The sequence below is a fragment of the Symsagittifera roscoffensis genome, chromosome 8, assembly GCF_963678635.1.
Source record: "Symsagittifera roscoffensis chromosome 8, txSymRosc1.1, whole genome shotgun sequence".
NCBI classification, from domain to species: domain Eukaryota; kingdom Metazoa; phylum Xenacoelomorpha; order Acoela; family Convolutidae; genus Symsagittifera; species Symsagittifera roscoffensis.
Genome location: NC_087069.1, coordinates 16,498,953 through 16,513,752, shown reverse-complemented (window position 1 = coordinate 16,513,752; position 14,800 = coordinate 16,498,953). Strand labels below are relative to the sequence as shown.

Here is a 14,800-nt window from a genome sequence, read left to right as displayed (position 1 = left end):
TGCAGTTTATGCATCAAGAAAAAACACTGACTAAAAGAAAAAATTGAATATTTCTCATGATATATTTACAAATAACTCTTGGTGCAGGAAGATATATTTACACGAAGGCGATAGAACAGCTTCAATTTTAATTTCGAAGACTAGGGCAAAATTAGATTATTTTGAAAGCAGATGTATAATAAAATAGAGCAAAATATGTTAATACTGATTCTTAATAATCTAAAACACCAACTATATGCTTTGTAATTTTTTTTATTTTTAGAAGGCTATAGCCTGTTTTTTTTCCAGTCACAAATTTTTTTATTTACATAGAAATCATAGCAGCTATCTTGTCATTCGAGTTCTCCACTGCCACTTTGCAGATACTGATACCACACGAGTGTGCTCCCTTCCTCGTCAAAACGAAAGGTTTTCTGGCAATGTGGGCACTCCGGTTCACCCATCCTACAACGAAACTCAGATAGACGAGAAGAAGTATGGCATTTCGGACAAGCGTACCTGGTATATCTGAGACCCTTTAGATTCATAAGTTTTTTAGCCAGATTTTTCAGTCCGTGTGTTCTGTAGTAAAGTTTTTCGTCATCCGAAAGAGCTTCAGTATCAACATACACTCGCATGAATTTCATGTTCAGTACCTCTGGATTTTGGATTCTAAAAAAACCTTTGTCCATCTTTTTGCCCCAAGAGTTCATAAATCGCAAACTACTGGAGTCATAGCTGGCCAGTACAACGGCGTGACCTTCTATTTCTCCGCTCGGCTGGCCCAAGTCCACCTTTGTTAAGATACCTTTCGGAGTGCGTTCGAAGAATTCGTCGAAACGTTCCCATTGATTTTTGGTCAATTCAAAAGATCCAATTACAACTTGCTTTGAGAACCAGGGATCCAAAGCTTCTCGGGTTTCTATTTGACTGTAGCAAAGTCTATATTCTTCCACATATTCTTTGAGGATAAGTTCCAATTGTTGATTAGAGAGTTCGTCGACCTTCCATTTTTCCTTGAGACCCCGCAGCACTTCTTTGATATTAGGATAACCACCACTTCGACCTTCAATTAACCTTGTTGTCATGTATATAGCCGTGGATGCTGCATATAGCAAGCAATCGTCTGTGTTGCCTTGGTTTCTTGGCTTGAACTCTTTTCTCTGATTGAGATTGATGCATCCTATCAGGGATATATGGCTCAGAAAAGGGAGCAGACAATCTTTTCGCGTTATCAGTTCTTTCGCAAACGTGTAAACCGCATCTAAGTTTGTAGGACTGTTTGCATGAAAAAAACAATTTTATTTTATCGTTTTCCATGTTCCCAGAGTCGTCGATTTGCCAATTGTAATCGTTCAGGATGTGCAGAGGGATGTTTGCGCTGGAAACGGCACTACTGATATCGAAAAGAAACTTTGCTTGATCTTCCCAATACGGGTAACGTGCATTTTTCGGTGTATAGATCGTTAAACTTTCCACTGAGGTGTTTTTAGCGATGTAGCATGAGACAACTTTGATGGCTTTGGAGTTTGTCAACTCTTTCATTTCATCAATTTCTTTTTCTCCAATTTCGTTCTTTTTAACCCCCTCAGAAACTATTACCAAGATTTTTTCGTGAAGATCATTTTCAGTGCTAGCCATAACCTGTACTATATTCTTGAAACTTCCGAAAAACACGAGCCTTTTTTTGCCTGAATCACCATTATACGACCTCTTTTCGTAACACCACCAGTAATAAGTCATTGAGTTACTCTTTGGAAGTTCACTATAGGAGGCCCTTGATACGGCTCTAAAACACAAAAAAATGAGCGGCATACAAAGCAATGTCTCATTATTAATTATTATTTGATGTACTAATAAAGGTTTTTCATGAAACTATCAGTCAAATACTGGCAGATTTCATCAAAAAATTTCAATAATTCGACTGCAATAATTCATTAAGCACTTTTTCTAATCTTTTTAACGGAAAACATTAGAAGTTTGAAAAGATGGCTTTTGGTTGGTACGATTTGCTGAAATTGAAATTTTTGCGTGGTTTTCTATATATGCAGGCGAGAATTTTTTTTTTGTAAATTTTGAAAGATCAAAAATTTTTAAGCCAAGCATACCCATTTGTAATGAAATCTTTATGCAAGTTTCAGTGTAAAACCTATGAGAGAAAGTTGGAAAGACCCTGCATTCATAGCTAGCGTTTTGTCCGGAGTTCATAAGGCATAGCTAGTGTAACACACTAGTGGACAATATTAGGGTTACTCAGGTTTTCAATCTTTAAACTGCCTCTTTTTGTGGATGATTCTGGAAAAATTTCAACATCTGGGCTCTGTTTCAGATGGCGCGAATTTGAAAGAAACAGATGAGTTTAGAAAGTTGTCTCACACTGAACAATTAATTTTTATCGCTGAAAAAAGTCCACATTGCAGAACAAAACTTTTTTCTCAGCTTGTTCGAGAAAAAAGTCACTTCGATGCAAAACTTAGTACAGATGGCCAAAAGTGTAACTTTCACACATAGATAAAACTAGTCAGTCCCTAAAAGTCAAAATTGATTGTCTCATTGAGAGAAGCTCTCAACAATTTTTCTTGGTCTTTTTAAAATGTTTATCCAAATCCTCAGTGAATCTTGTTCAAAGTCATTCTTGAACAGAAGCTTTTTAGAAAGTGAAAACTTGTTTCTGCGCTCAATTTTGTCCACGAGTGAAGAAAACATATTCTTCCAAAAATTGCTTCAAAATAAGTTTCAAACTTCCTTGTAAAAGTCAAAACAAAACTGTGCAAAAGGAGATCTTTTTTTTTCAAAGTAAAAAGTTAACAAATCAAAAAGAACATATCTCTCAAATAGTTGATTCTATGATTGACTTAGTTGTCAAAAACATAATTGGCTGTAATTGTCTTAGTTGCGGCTCATACTATGTTTTTTTTTATTTTTTAGTATCATCTACGTTGTGGTGTGTTAATTTTTGCAGAAGGCTGATGCACTACCGACCAATCCTGTTTTGTCATAGATAAAATTTTGGGAACTGATTCAAATCAAATTGCAAATGCACTTTGGAGTTTTAGCGTTCAATCGAGAATAAAATCTGCTTCTGACTAGGGCAAATCACCACCAATGCTCAACCAAGGGCCAGCTATGATAAGATATAAAAATCTCTGTTTGCATAATTACTTTAAAAAATAAACACAAAACAAAACATTTTGTATGCGATCGAGACAGTTCTTCATGGACACCTTTGCCCAATTTTTTTTCTGCAGAACGGGTTAGACACAAAAAAAACTTTTAATAATAGAAATTCTAACGGATTCATCACGATATTAGTATTGTGAAAGTCCTGATATAACCTACTGCTGCTATAATGATTATCCTCACTAAGCAATTCCAAATCAATTATTTCTTTCTTTGTAGCTCGAAGGCAGAAACAAACACTTTTGTAATTTTCAGTGTATTTCTAATGCCGTAAAACATTTGGTTTTAACTAACAAAACCAAATGTTTTACGGCAGCATATGCTATACAGATACTTGTTGCAAAAAATGAAGAAGATGTGCTGAAAAAGCTATAATAGTAATGAACTAAAGCAACCGGGTAAATAAACTGAAACAGAACTTTGAAACTGGTTTTTCTCTTTTCCGTTGTATCTGCCAGGCCAAAATTGATCAGGACAAACATTATTTAGAGTCTAACCATCTTTGTTTTGGTGCAATTTTTTGCCAAAAATAGTCCCGTAAAATGGTTCATTTTATTTGGTCCAAAGTTTAGTAGGTAAACAAAATCAATTCAACATTATTACGAAAATTGTCCATGTTTATCCCCATCTTTTTGAGGGTGTAAATTTGTTTAAAATGTAGCAAAAAAAGATGCAACACAAAAAAAGATAAAAACTCATTGCAGTTTTTGTCCTCATCAGCTTTCGGCCAAACAAAGGTAAGTTCCAAGCAATTTTCGTCCCGATCATTTGAAAGGACATTTGAAATCTACAGACTTTTTACGTTTTATTTTCATTCAGTGGTATAGAAGTTCGTTCAGTACAAAAAGAAAAAGTGTTAAAAATCCATTAAGTTATATCGACATATTTCGGCAAATGAAGGCTGCCAAACAACCAATTATTCTGAAACCATAGAAGAATTATTGAAAAAGGCGTTTTGAAAAGACCATGTATATCAAAAACCCTATCGCGTAAGACAAAGATAATTAAAAGTGGTATTGAAAACAATCCAATGCGTCGGAATTGGAGAAGCTTCATTTCAATCAGCATCGACGCTCGCCATACCTTTATCTGACTGAATTCCACTTAATTGCTGATACTTTTAAAATATTGTTATTTCTCAGCCAAATGCTTCCACAAAACTTGATTTATTCCAGCTTAGGAATAGTCCTTTCTGATTTGATGAAAAAGTCTTTACTAAAGCCCATGCAAGCAAAGTTGACAGCAAACTTCACAAAGAGAGTGATGGCCGTTCTAGGATAAACTTGGACATTTTGATAATTTTGTTCAAAATATCATTATAACAGTCAATCTCAAAGAAAGTTCTATCATGTTTTCTCTTGTCTTGTTCAGTCTCAATTAAAGGACGTGAAACTGCCCAAATGGGTTCTTTTGCATTTACTTGGGAAGAACCAAAAATTAGATTTCTTCAGTGCTAAAAAACGTCAGAGTATTTATAACAGTTAGTATATTGTCAAAACTTCTCCTTTCAACATCCTCGAGCTTTTATGGTACAAAATCTAAAGGAACAACAAATTCTTCAAGAGTTTACCCAAATCTAGTATTTTGACACCATTCGACTCCTAATTATACTGGCCTATATTTAACTCCATCACCAACTACGGCTTCAAATTATAAATTTAGACAGCTAAAAAGCACTGTCATGTATTTTTCTAAATTCCACCTTGATTTTCAGAGAGTTAAATTGACTACGAATCTACCTGGGAACGAAAATAGATTACCTTTTTTTCAACATCTTCTATTACTCTGGGCTGTCAAAATGGCGTTTTAGAGAATCATTGAACAATGAGAGCAAAAACACTCATTTCCATATCTTTTAAGCCCTCACTTGAAAACCATCAATTAGCCCGCTATAGTTTGACTAATAACAGGTTCATTTTTTCTAGATGCCAATGGCAATCGCAACTGGCTCTACCTATAACCAATTTTTGGTTCTCCTGTAAATATAAAGAAAAAATATTTTATTTGGATATCCATTACGAGGCCAAACTGTGCACTGGATAGGAGCCCAATTTTGTGTCTGTATGTTCCTGGATTCCAGAGACAAGTCTTTAAACATGTTAAAGTTTTGTCGGAACGATCAAAGAGAAGGAAAGAACACAAGAAGAGCAAAGGGAGCGTCCTTGTTGCGGAATCAGCTTATAATGCACAAAATGCACAGTTTGGCCTCGTAATGTCGGTTATGTATAAAAATCAGTTTCAATTGTCGATCCAATTACTCGGCAGATCCACAGGACTGCAACATCATTTTTTTAAGGTTTTTTCAATTCGATGTTGATTATGATGATTAACACCCGCTATTAAAAGGGTAACTTGTCCAAATTTTTTTAAAACAGGAAGAATCATTTCGCCAAATTCAAATTTTTTGCATTCGGCCAAGATACCTCTATCTGTACTTTTCCTCGAACGCAGCATCTCTGGAGCATGATTTCTTATTAAACAGAAATGAATGTTTCAATACAAAAACTCTCAGAAACTGTTTCTTGATGCAAAAATTAACTTTGTTTCCGGGCTGCAAAAATTGCTTCGGCTACACTAAAAGATTTTTTTTGAATTTTTTAATAAGCTCGAGCTCTGGAGAAACGAAAATTAGCTTATCTTGGGAAAAAAGAAGGTTTTATAAAGTAATTTTTGCAGCCTTTCTATTGAAACGACTTGCTTGGCTTTGAGGCTTTGCTGTCCGTTCATCCTCCGCATTAAACGATGAAAGAAACTTTCACTGAAACTAACTTTACTATTACGGCAACGAAAATACTTACCGATTTTATTCACATGAAAACAGACAAACTTCAGACCACCACAGCTTCTTCAACGTTTTTTCGAGTCAATCTGATTTTCGTAGACTAAAAGTTTTATATTGCTTTTGTATTGAGAAAAACGCCAATTTTTTCGAGAGTGTAATGTTCTTATAACCGGCTCACCAATTTTTGATTCCCTTCAAAAACTTGTCAGCAAGAAAAAGTTTTCAACTGCAGACGAATTGATAGCTAAATTAAATATCCAGTTGGAAAAAAAAAGAATTCAGTCCTTGAACACGATAAATTGTGTATACTGGCAAAACTCCTAAGGCTATTTTACAGAGACCCTCAAATCAGATGATTACACAGATTCAATCGCGAAAAATGCAACAACTTTTGGTTTCGTAAAGGATAGAAGAAGCAAAGTAAACACAAAAGAAAAACACTTGTTAAAACATCAAATTTTGTTGGCAGTGGAAGCGCTAATGTACTCAATTTTCATAGCGTAACCCGAAATTAGAGCCTGAAACTGAAAAACATGCGAAAAAAAACCAGCAAAGCCCATTAGTTTTGTTTCCTGTAAGCTTCATAGAGCCTAGAGCGATAGCAGCTCGGTTATCTGCAATACGTTTGTAATGCGGAGTCAGGGACTCGAACAGGGGATTTGTGGTTTTTTGATCGAATTTTTTCATCTGCGCTTTTTGAATGCCATATTGGAACCAATAAAAAATTATTGAAAAAATATCGACGGTAGAAGTAATGGGCAAAACCACTGAGACCACTCGATGTGTCAGCAAAACTGATTAGCCATGTGGAGTTGGAAGGGGAGGCTACAAAAAACTCGTTAAAAATTGAGTGTCCGTAAAAATTCTTGATTGACACAGATTGAAAAAGGGAAACATAATAAAATTCTTACCGGGAAACTTGAAAAGGTTTGGGCCGTCTGAGTTCTGTTTGAAAGTCAATTTGCTGTTAGACTAGTTTTTTAAATGCTTCCTACGCGTCTCTGCTCGGGTTCATTTGATCTACGGCAGTGTTGGTTTTCGATTCTTTACAAAGAAGCATTTATTGAAACAAATTTAAATACTGAGATTCATCGAATCCTACTGAGTTGGTGACAAAGTTTGATTGCTTTGATGACAATTGGGACAACTAGAGTACAAGGGTTTGGTCTGTTTCTGATCGAAATCAAATCTTGATGCAAAAAGTTTTAATTTGTTTCCGGACAGCAAAGTTGCTTCGGCTCCAGTAAAATGATTTTTTAAATCATTTCGTTAGGCTCGAGCTCTGGAGAAATGAAAATTAGTCTATCTTTCGAAAAAAAAATCATTTCTATATAGAAAAACGCGGGGTAAATTTTGCATCCTTTCTATTCAAAAAATTTGTGATAAATGTCTTTGTGTTCATTACTTCGTTTAAAAAAAAGCCCTGGATTCATCTTAAGTTTACCTTTTACTTCAAAAGTGACTTCTACTATTATTCTAAAAGCATTGCGAACACATCTATCAAGCTCCTCTTTAGAAGCAACTTGAAATAAAAGATAGTATAATTGCTCAACTTTGTTCTTTGAACTAAAATTAATAATAAAATCGCCCAGCAAATCCTGTCTAATCTAAAACTAAACGGTGAGGATAGCAAACATACCAATTACTACCAATGACGGCGACTTGCTTGACTTTGAGCTTGGTTGTCCTTTCATCCACCGATTGAAACGATGAAAGAAACTTTCACGGAAACTGATTTTACTACTACGACAACGAAAGAACTTACCAACTTTATTCATATGAAAACAGACAAGCTTCAAACTACCACATGTTCTTCAACGTTTTTTCCAAATCGTTCTGATTTTCATGCACTAATAACTTTATGTAATTCTCGTATTAAGAAAAAACACCAATTTTTTTGATAGTTTTTTTTGTACTTATAACCGATTCACCAGTGTTTGATTTCGTGAGCAGTAGGAAGTTTTTAACTGCAGACAAAGGATAGCTAATTTAATTTCTCAGTTAGAAAAAGAAAAGGAATTCAGTCAAAGAACACGTGAAATTGTGTATACTGGCAAAAAACTAAAGGCTATTTTACAGAGACCCCAAATCAGATGATTACCCAGAATAGAACCCAAAAATGCAACAGATAGTATAAGATAGAAAGTTTCATTTCGTAAAAGATAGAAAAATGAAAAAAAAAACACAAAAAAGAAAAAGACTTTAAAAAAAAAAGAAAGTTAAAACATCAAAGAAACTTCAAAATCAGTAAAACACATTTGTTTCGTTGCCTGGAAACTTCAAACAGCTCAGAGATCGGTTATCGGCAACACATGTGAATGACGAAGTTTTCTACCATGCGGGTATACCTGACTGTACCGGCTCGATCGGACTCAAACATGGATATGCGCAAGAGTCCCTCTGGATCCGGACCGAAACCAGACAACACCAACAAAGACGACGCTAAATATCAAGAGGACGACTGCGTGAAAAGAAAAAGGGGGAAACGAGCGGATCCCATTTGGGAGCATTGGAGAGATGTTTACTGGAGTACGCGTTCAGTGAGGACAATGACAGTGGAGAAGTCAATGGACCCTTCGTTTTGATGAGCCATGAAAAATCTTTTCTGGGCACGTTGCCGGAGGAGGAATGAGAAAAAGATCAGAATTAACATGAGCGACAAACCAAACGACATTGACCCGAGTAGCCCCTATGGAGAGGACTTGGTTTCTGATACGCAGGTACGGCGTGCAATTCGTGATGAAAGTGGAATTGAATCAACCCAACATGCGTGAACGTCTAGAGAAATTGATGAATCTGACGGTCTGACCGAGTAAGTCACGGAAGAGAGCGCCGATGACTACCCGATCACTAAGAAACAACCCGTTCAACGAGCCAAGAAAGGGCCGCAGAGGCTGAAAAAAAACGACCGGCAACAAGGCCGTGATTTTCAAGGTGATAAAATTGAAGGCGATTGCCAACAAGTGGGATTAAGGTGACTAGTCGTCATTAGGGACTATTTTAAGCTCAGTCAGTATGTAAAGTCAGTGCAAATCGTATTGCCAAATATTAAAAGTTTGTTACTTTCTTTATATGATTTGTGAAAGACATCTCTAAGACAATTCAGGTAGTTTCATATGCATTCTAAATGTACGACCGCGCAGCTTTTGGTGCTTTAAGTAAACGAAGGTCTTTATAACTTGCGTTCGGTTACGAACACAACTCAAAGCTTTTCAGAAATTAAATTAAGGAAAAATTCATCATTTCGGTTCATGGAAAAATACTTCTGATACAGTTTTCATATAGGGAAAAAACCTAATCACAGAGATTTCGTACAATTTTCTGTACTTATGGAATTGTATGCGAAGAAATTTTTCGCATATGGAAAGTGTATGATAAGAAGTTCTGGTCAACCGGAGCTTTCCGTTTGCTGCGTCATAGAAAGTTTTCAGAAGCCTTTCTTTCATTCGCTCTCCTAACTAACTGTTCATTTGTTGTTTCGTAGCTCACTGTTTCTCCACGTGTTCATTTCCGTGGCTATTGTTTCATGGTCTGAAGCAACAATCGGCTCTGGTCGGTATTTCAGTTCTTTGCATTTTGCACTGTTCCCCCGTTGTGAATCGCTTCCTTTGCAAACGGATTCATTTCAAATACTGATGCCCAATTTCCAAATCTGATTCTTTTAATGGCCTTTTGTCAAACGGGATAAAACTGAGCGAGTTTTCCAATACCCTGACCAGACCATGTAATATGGTAGAAAAAGGTTTGATTTTCGTTTTTGAAATAATTGTTGAAGTAATTGTAAAAATATTAAAACTAAGGCTGCTGACTGTTAGATGTTTAGCTCATAAGAAAAAAATTCCAAATCATCCATTTCTAGTTCTGCAGCTAGTTTCTCTGATAGCTACCTTCCGTCAACCTAGACCATGAGGGTAAACATAATTTTGGTTACTAGAACCTGTACGAATGAGGACACGGAGTCCGGCGGATTTTCTGTTCTAGATATCAATTTAGTGCAACAACAACACTACAACGGTACCAGTACAGTAATAACGGTATGACAATGCAGGATGTGCACAGTGTGGCTAATAGTTATCGGAAGACGTTTGATAATTTTTATCATTAAGCAATTTAAACAGACGTTGTTGCAAACAGTATGCTTACTGGAATCAGTTCAAAGCAAGTATTCATTTTATACAATTTTTTCTTGATGAAACATCTCTGTAAAATACTTAGAACTAAGCAATCATGATCCATAAATAACAATTACAATAACTTGTGACGCTGAAACTTGTTATAGTTTGAGCCACGCCAGAATAAACTCAAAGTAGCAAATAGTTGTTTTTCTTCAGATTCTTTCTTGATGGTCGCGCGACGGCGCAAAAAGCAATTAGGGAGGGGTAGGGGCTAAATGGGTAAATTTTACGGCTTTGGACTTGAAAACCATTTTAAACAGGTTCCTAAAGTGTGGCCTAATGAATTAGTTTGAAGGGAACAATTTTTTTGACTTTTTTAAAAAATTTGATTTTTCCCTTTTCTGACTCAACATTTTTCCTCAAAAAAATAAAAAACTTCAAAATGAAAAAAAATGCTCTCTGATAGTGTATTTCACCTTGCCGTAGTCAACTTAATGGGTTTTGATCATTAAATTGTCAAAATTGAATAAAAATTGTAGTTTTTAGGGTTTTTAGATTTGACTTTAATTTTTACTATAGTAAACAATTTAGTACTACGAAAATTTCGGGAAAACTAGTCTGTTCTCAAAAACTTCCCGTCAGAGTTTTCTAATTGTTCGCATGCAGGTCTGAATTGACAAGATGGTGGCAGTTTGTTACTGCCACTTTTGGATGGTATCTTTTTGGAGACCCGTATTCCCATTTTTCCTTTTTTTTGGTTGACCAAAAGTTTGTTTTTTGAACTTTTCTCAAAATAGGTAATTTTAACGGCTTTGAACATCAAGACCTTTCGAAACTGGTTCAAAAATTGTGACCTAGAAAATTACAACAATTGAAAAAGTTTTTTTTTTGACTTTTTGAAAAAAATCGGTTCTTCCCGTTCGTGACTAAACATTCATTTTCAAAAATTATATAATTTCAAAAGTGAGAAAAAATGATTTCTGATGACATATTTTAGCTGGCCATAGTCAATTTAGTGGGTTTTGACCATTTGTTTGTCAAAATTGAATAAAAATTGTAGTTTTTGCCACTTTTAGATTTGACTTTATTTAATACTACAGTAATAAAATAGTACTACAAAGATTCGGAGAAACTGATCTGTTTTCAAAAACTCCCCGTAGAGTTTCTCTAATTTTTTCCACGAGACCTTGAATTGATAGAGTATTGACAGTTTGTTACTAATTTTAATTGGTTTCTCTTTCAAGATCATTTTTCTCGGTTTTAGTTTTTTCGTAGAAAGCCAAAAATATATATTTTTTGCCTTTTTCTCGAAACGGGTCATTTTTCAGGCTTTGCTCCTGAAGACCGTTCTAATAAGGTTTCTACAGTGTGTGTCTATGGGTAAAATTGTTTGTCACGTATTGTTTTGATATTATGAAAGAATCGTTTTTTGTTCTTTTTTGACACTTTTTTTCATTTTTAACTCCAACTTTTTTTGGTCGAAAAACGAAAAATAAATCTGAACAAAAGTGTTTTTGATGCATTATTTGAGCTTGCCATAGTTTGACTAATGAGGTCTGGTATTTTTGTGTCAAAACTGATGAAAGAGGGTAAAATTTTTAATAGTTGTTTCTGTTCGATTTCAACTAATAAAGTATCCAATCGTAATTATAAACGAAACGAAAAACAACGGAAACTTTTTTTAGAAAAAAAATCAGATTCAGTTGTATTCTTTCACAGAAATTACTGCGTTGACTAATGTAGCTAGAGTGCACTTCACCTTGTTACTGTACTGCGCTTCAGGGTTTAATTGCGGTTCAAAATAAACTATTTTGTTTCAAAAACGGAAAAGTATTGAACTTATAATTTAACTGTAATGTTTTGTTTGATAGCATAACAGGCTCTTTAAAACAAAAAGCAATTGTATACCGTTTGTATAGAGAAGAAAAATAAAATACTGATAGAGTTTTGGTTTTCATGATTGTATATTTTATGCCTATATTCATATAGGATGCTCCCTGGGACCCTTGTGGTCCCAGTTCGGTGCATCCGGGACCTCGAATGAAGAGTAGATAATAAAGAGCAGCCGACGTGTTGCGTTGTTACTTTTTAGTTTTTACAGTTTCCTGGAAAACTTGCACTTGAGGGGAGTGTTTTTGTTTCAATGGTGAGAAATTTTGATAAAATTTAATAAAAAAGTTATTCACATTTTTGCTGCTTCTTCCCAATGTCAAAACTGGGATACAAAAATGGAACATGCACGGTGCATTTTGGTTTATTGACATCTTGATGAAGCAAAATGTTGCTTTCCAACCAATGTTTTTGCAAATCGATTACAAAAAACTGATTAAAAAATTAATCTTTTAAATAGTCGGACAAGAGTTTGTCAAATTTTCATGTCTCAGGGCACATCATGACTCGATTCCATCTACAGAATTAATCGAATTAAAAAAAAGAGAGTTGGACAAAGCATGACTGATTGGGTGGGTGGGTCAAGCACATAGGTTGGGTGGGGCGCCTGCTCTGCCTCTAGGTATCTAGCTTCGCAAATACCAGTATATACTAGATCTATTGAGACTGAGAGATATAAGAGTAAGATAAAAATTAGTAGTAGACTAAGAATTTGCACGAATCTATCCGGCCGAAAATACCTTATCTGAAATTACTCTATGGGTGAGCCACCCCGGAGTTAAACTCATCTGATGCGACCAAGAGTCTCCAACAGACCTCCACATGTTTAGATTCAGCAAAATAAAAAGAGGAATAAGATCCAAAAACACAACACAGATTGTTAAGATGTAATGAAAACTTATCTCCACGTCTCAATCAGTCTAATCAATACCAACGAGTATTCAAGCTTAAACCAGGTCAAAACCCAATTAGCGGACTGAGCTTCTACGTCGTGAAAAGAAAAAGCAGACTGCAATGATTATTTCTCTTCAAAAATATCAATGCACAAACATTTTCATTCACTAAAATGAAATAAAATAATTGGAGCATTAAGGTTCTTTTCCAGGAAATATATCTCTCAACGATGTATAACTATTAGTAATATAATAACAAGCCGATTCAAATCAGTTTTCGAAATTTTGCAGTAACTCTAAAACTTTTGCAAATTAAAAATTAGGTGAATAAAAAATACAAAAATTTAGTTTTAATTTAAATTAAGTTAATTCATCAAAAAAACAAAAAGTTCTTTGCTTCTCAAGGACTCCTGTCATCATTAACCTTCCTTTAAGTTTCTTTATCAAAACAAAGCACATGATCACTCAAAACAAGGAATATCATTTAAACTTTCAATTCTAATCTTTTCTTAAATTTTTGCTTTTTAATTTAAATCTTCCCAAAGTCTAACCTTGTATTAATTCACCCTAATGTTTTTTGAAAACCAGATTTATCAACGCTATCCTCGAATCATTAAAAAGTTAACCTAATTTCAATTTTAAAACATTATGAGTACTTGATCATCAAGGCTTTCATTGGATCAAGCAGAAAAATTTCGCTCCCCTTCATCTAATGCTAGTGTCTAACGAACTCAAACGTCGATTCATTCTCCAACCTTCACAAACGACCCCAGACTATTTATAGTTTTTTCAATAATCAACAATTTTAATTAAGATAAACAGTGAAAAACATCGATTACTCATCCTTCACTTGAGCCCCTTCTCTTAATCGACCCAGGCTGAACATACCTTAAAATTAATAAGACTTACAACATAATCTGACGATCTACTTGTGCTCTATTTATAACTGAACCTTGTGGATTGATTTACTATTCCACAACAATTGATCACAAATCAAAACCCTGAGTAAAACTAAGTTTTCTTATAAAACTTAACCACTCGAGAAAAACTAAAATATATATAAGGAATTGATGTACTCTCTCTCTAATCCGCCGATACACGAAAACCTATTCCCCAGGACTAAGATAACCTCAAAAAGGTCGTAAGATTTAACAATTTGGGAAACAAAAAACCTAACACATGGATTTTGCACCCATCCTTCGGACTGTTATGTCAAGGAATGTTTAGAAAAAAAAACAAAACATCATACTTCAGAAAAGTAGAATTATAGAAGAAGATAAGATCTTGTAATCAAACCGCATAGACAACAGATTGGATTCCTTAATTCGAAAAAAAAAATTGAAGGCAAAAATCACAAAACAGAAACAATTGATTGAGTCAAAATTTTGCAGAACACGGAAGCAGTATCAGAATCTGACCCAACAACAATACAAAAACTTCAAAACTTTCGAAATTTAAGCCACGACAAAAATAAAAGTAAACCAGTAGACAATCAAAAATTTTCAGTATCAGATTCTACAACAGCAACATCTATAGAAGAAAAACGCAGAATTAAAAAAAACATGAATTCGCAAACCAGTAAGACTATACAATTGGAATCCCGCTGGAGGACAAGTACAACATTAAAAACATTAAAAACGTTTCATTAAAATCAAAAACTTTCTCACGGAACAAATTTTGAATACAATTCCAGACTCAAACCAGCCATTTTACGCTATTTATAATGAAAATGAAACAAAGAGAAGTATCTTTTATCAGAAAATTGAAACTAATGTCAACAAAATCAAGACTTTTTTTACAAGCAGCATTGAGACTCTTCACACTCATGAGAAAGTGTATAGCTACCATTTATACATCAACAGCATATGACTTCTTAATTTCTGGACCAACGTTTTTTTTACAGATCATAAACCCATAGTTTTTCTCTTCACACAAAAATCTAACCTTAGAGTATATAGATT

The 14,800-nt window shown here is 34.6% G+C and overlaps 1 protein-coding gene across 1 annotated transcript in view; it reads right to left on the bottom strand.

Moving 5' to 3' along the window:
• Window positions 1–398: 398 nt before the first annotated feature.
• Window positions 399–14,800, bottom strand: part of LOC134853082 (uncharacterized) — a 96,052-nt gene continuing 81,650 nt past the window's right edge. Inside the window, exon 3 of the mRNA XM_063869016.1 lies at window positions 399–1,768. Coding sequence (XP_063725086.1) covers window positions 1,048–1,768 — 721 coding nt within the window. The 3' untranslated portion in view covers window positions 399–1,047. The remainder of the gene's footprint in view (window positions 1,769–14,800) is intronic.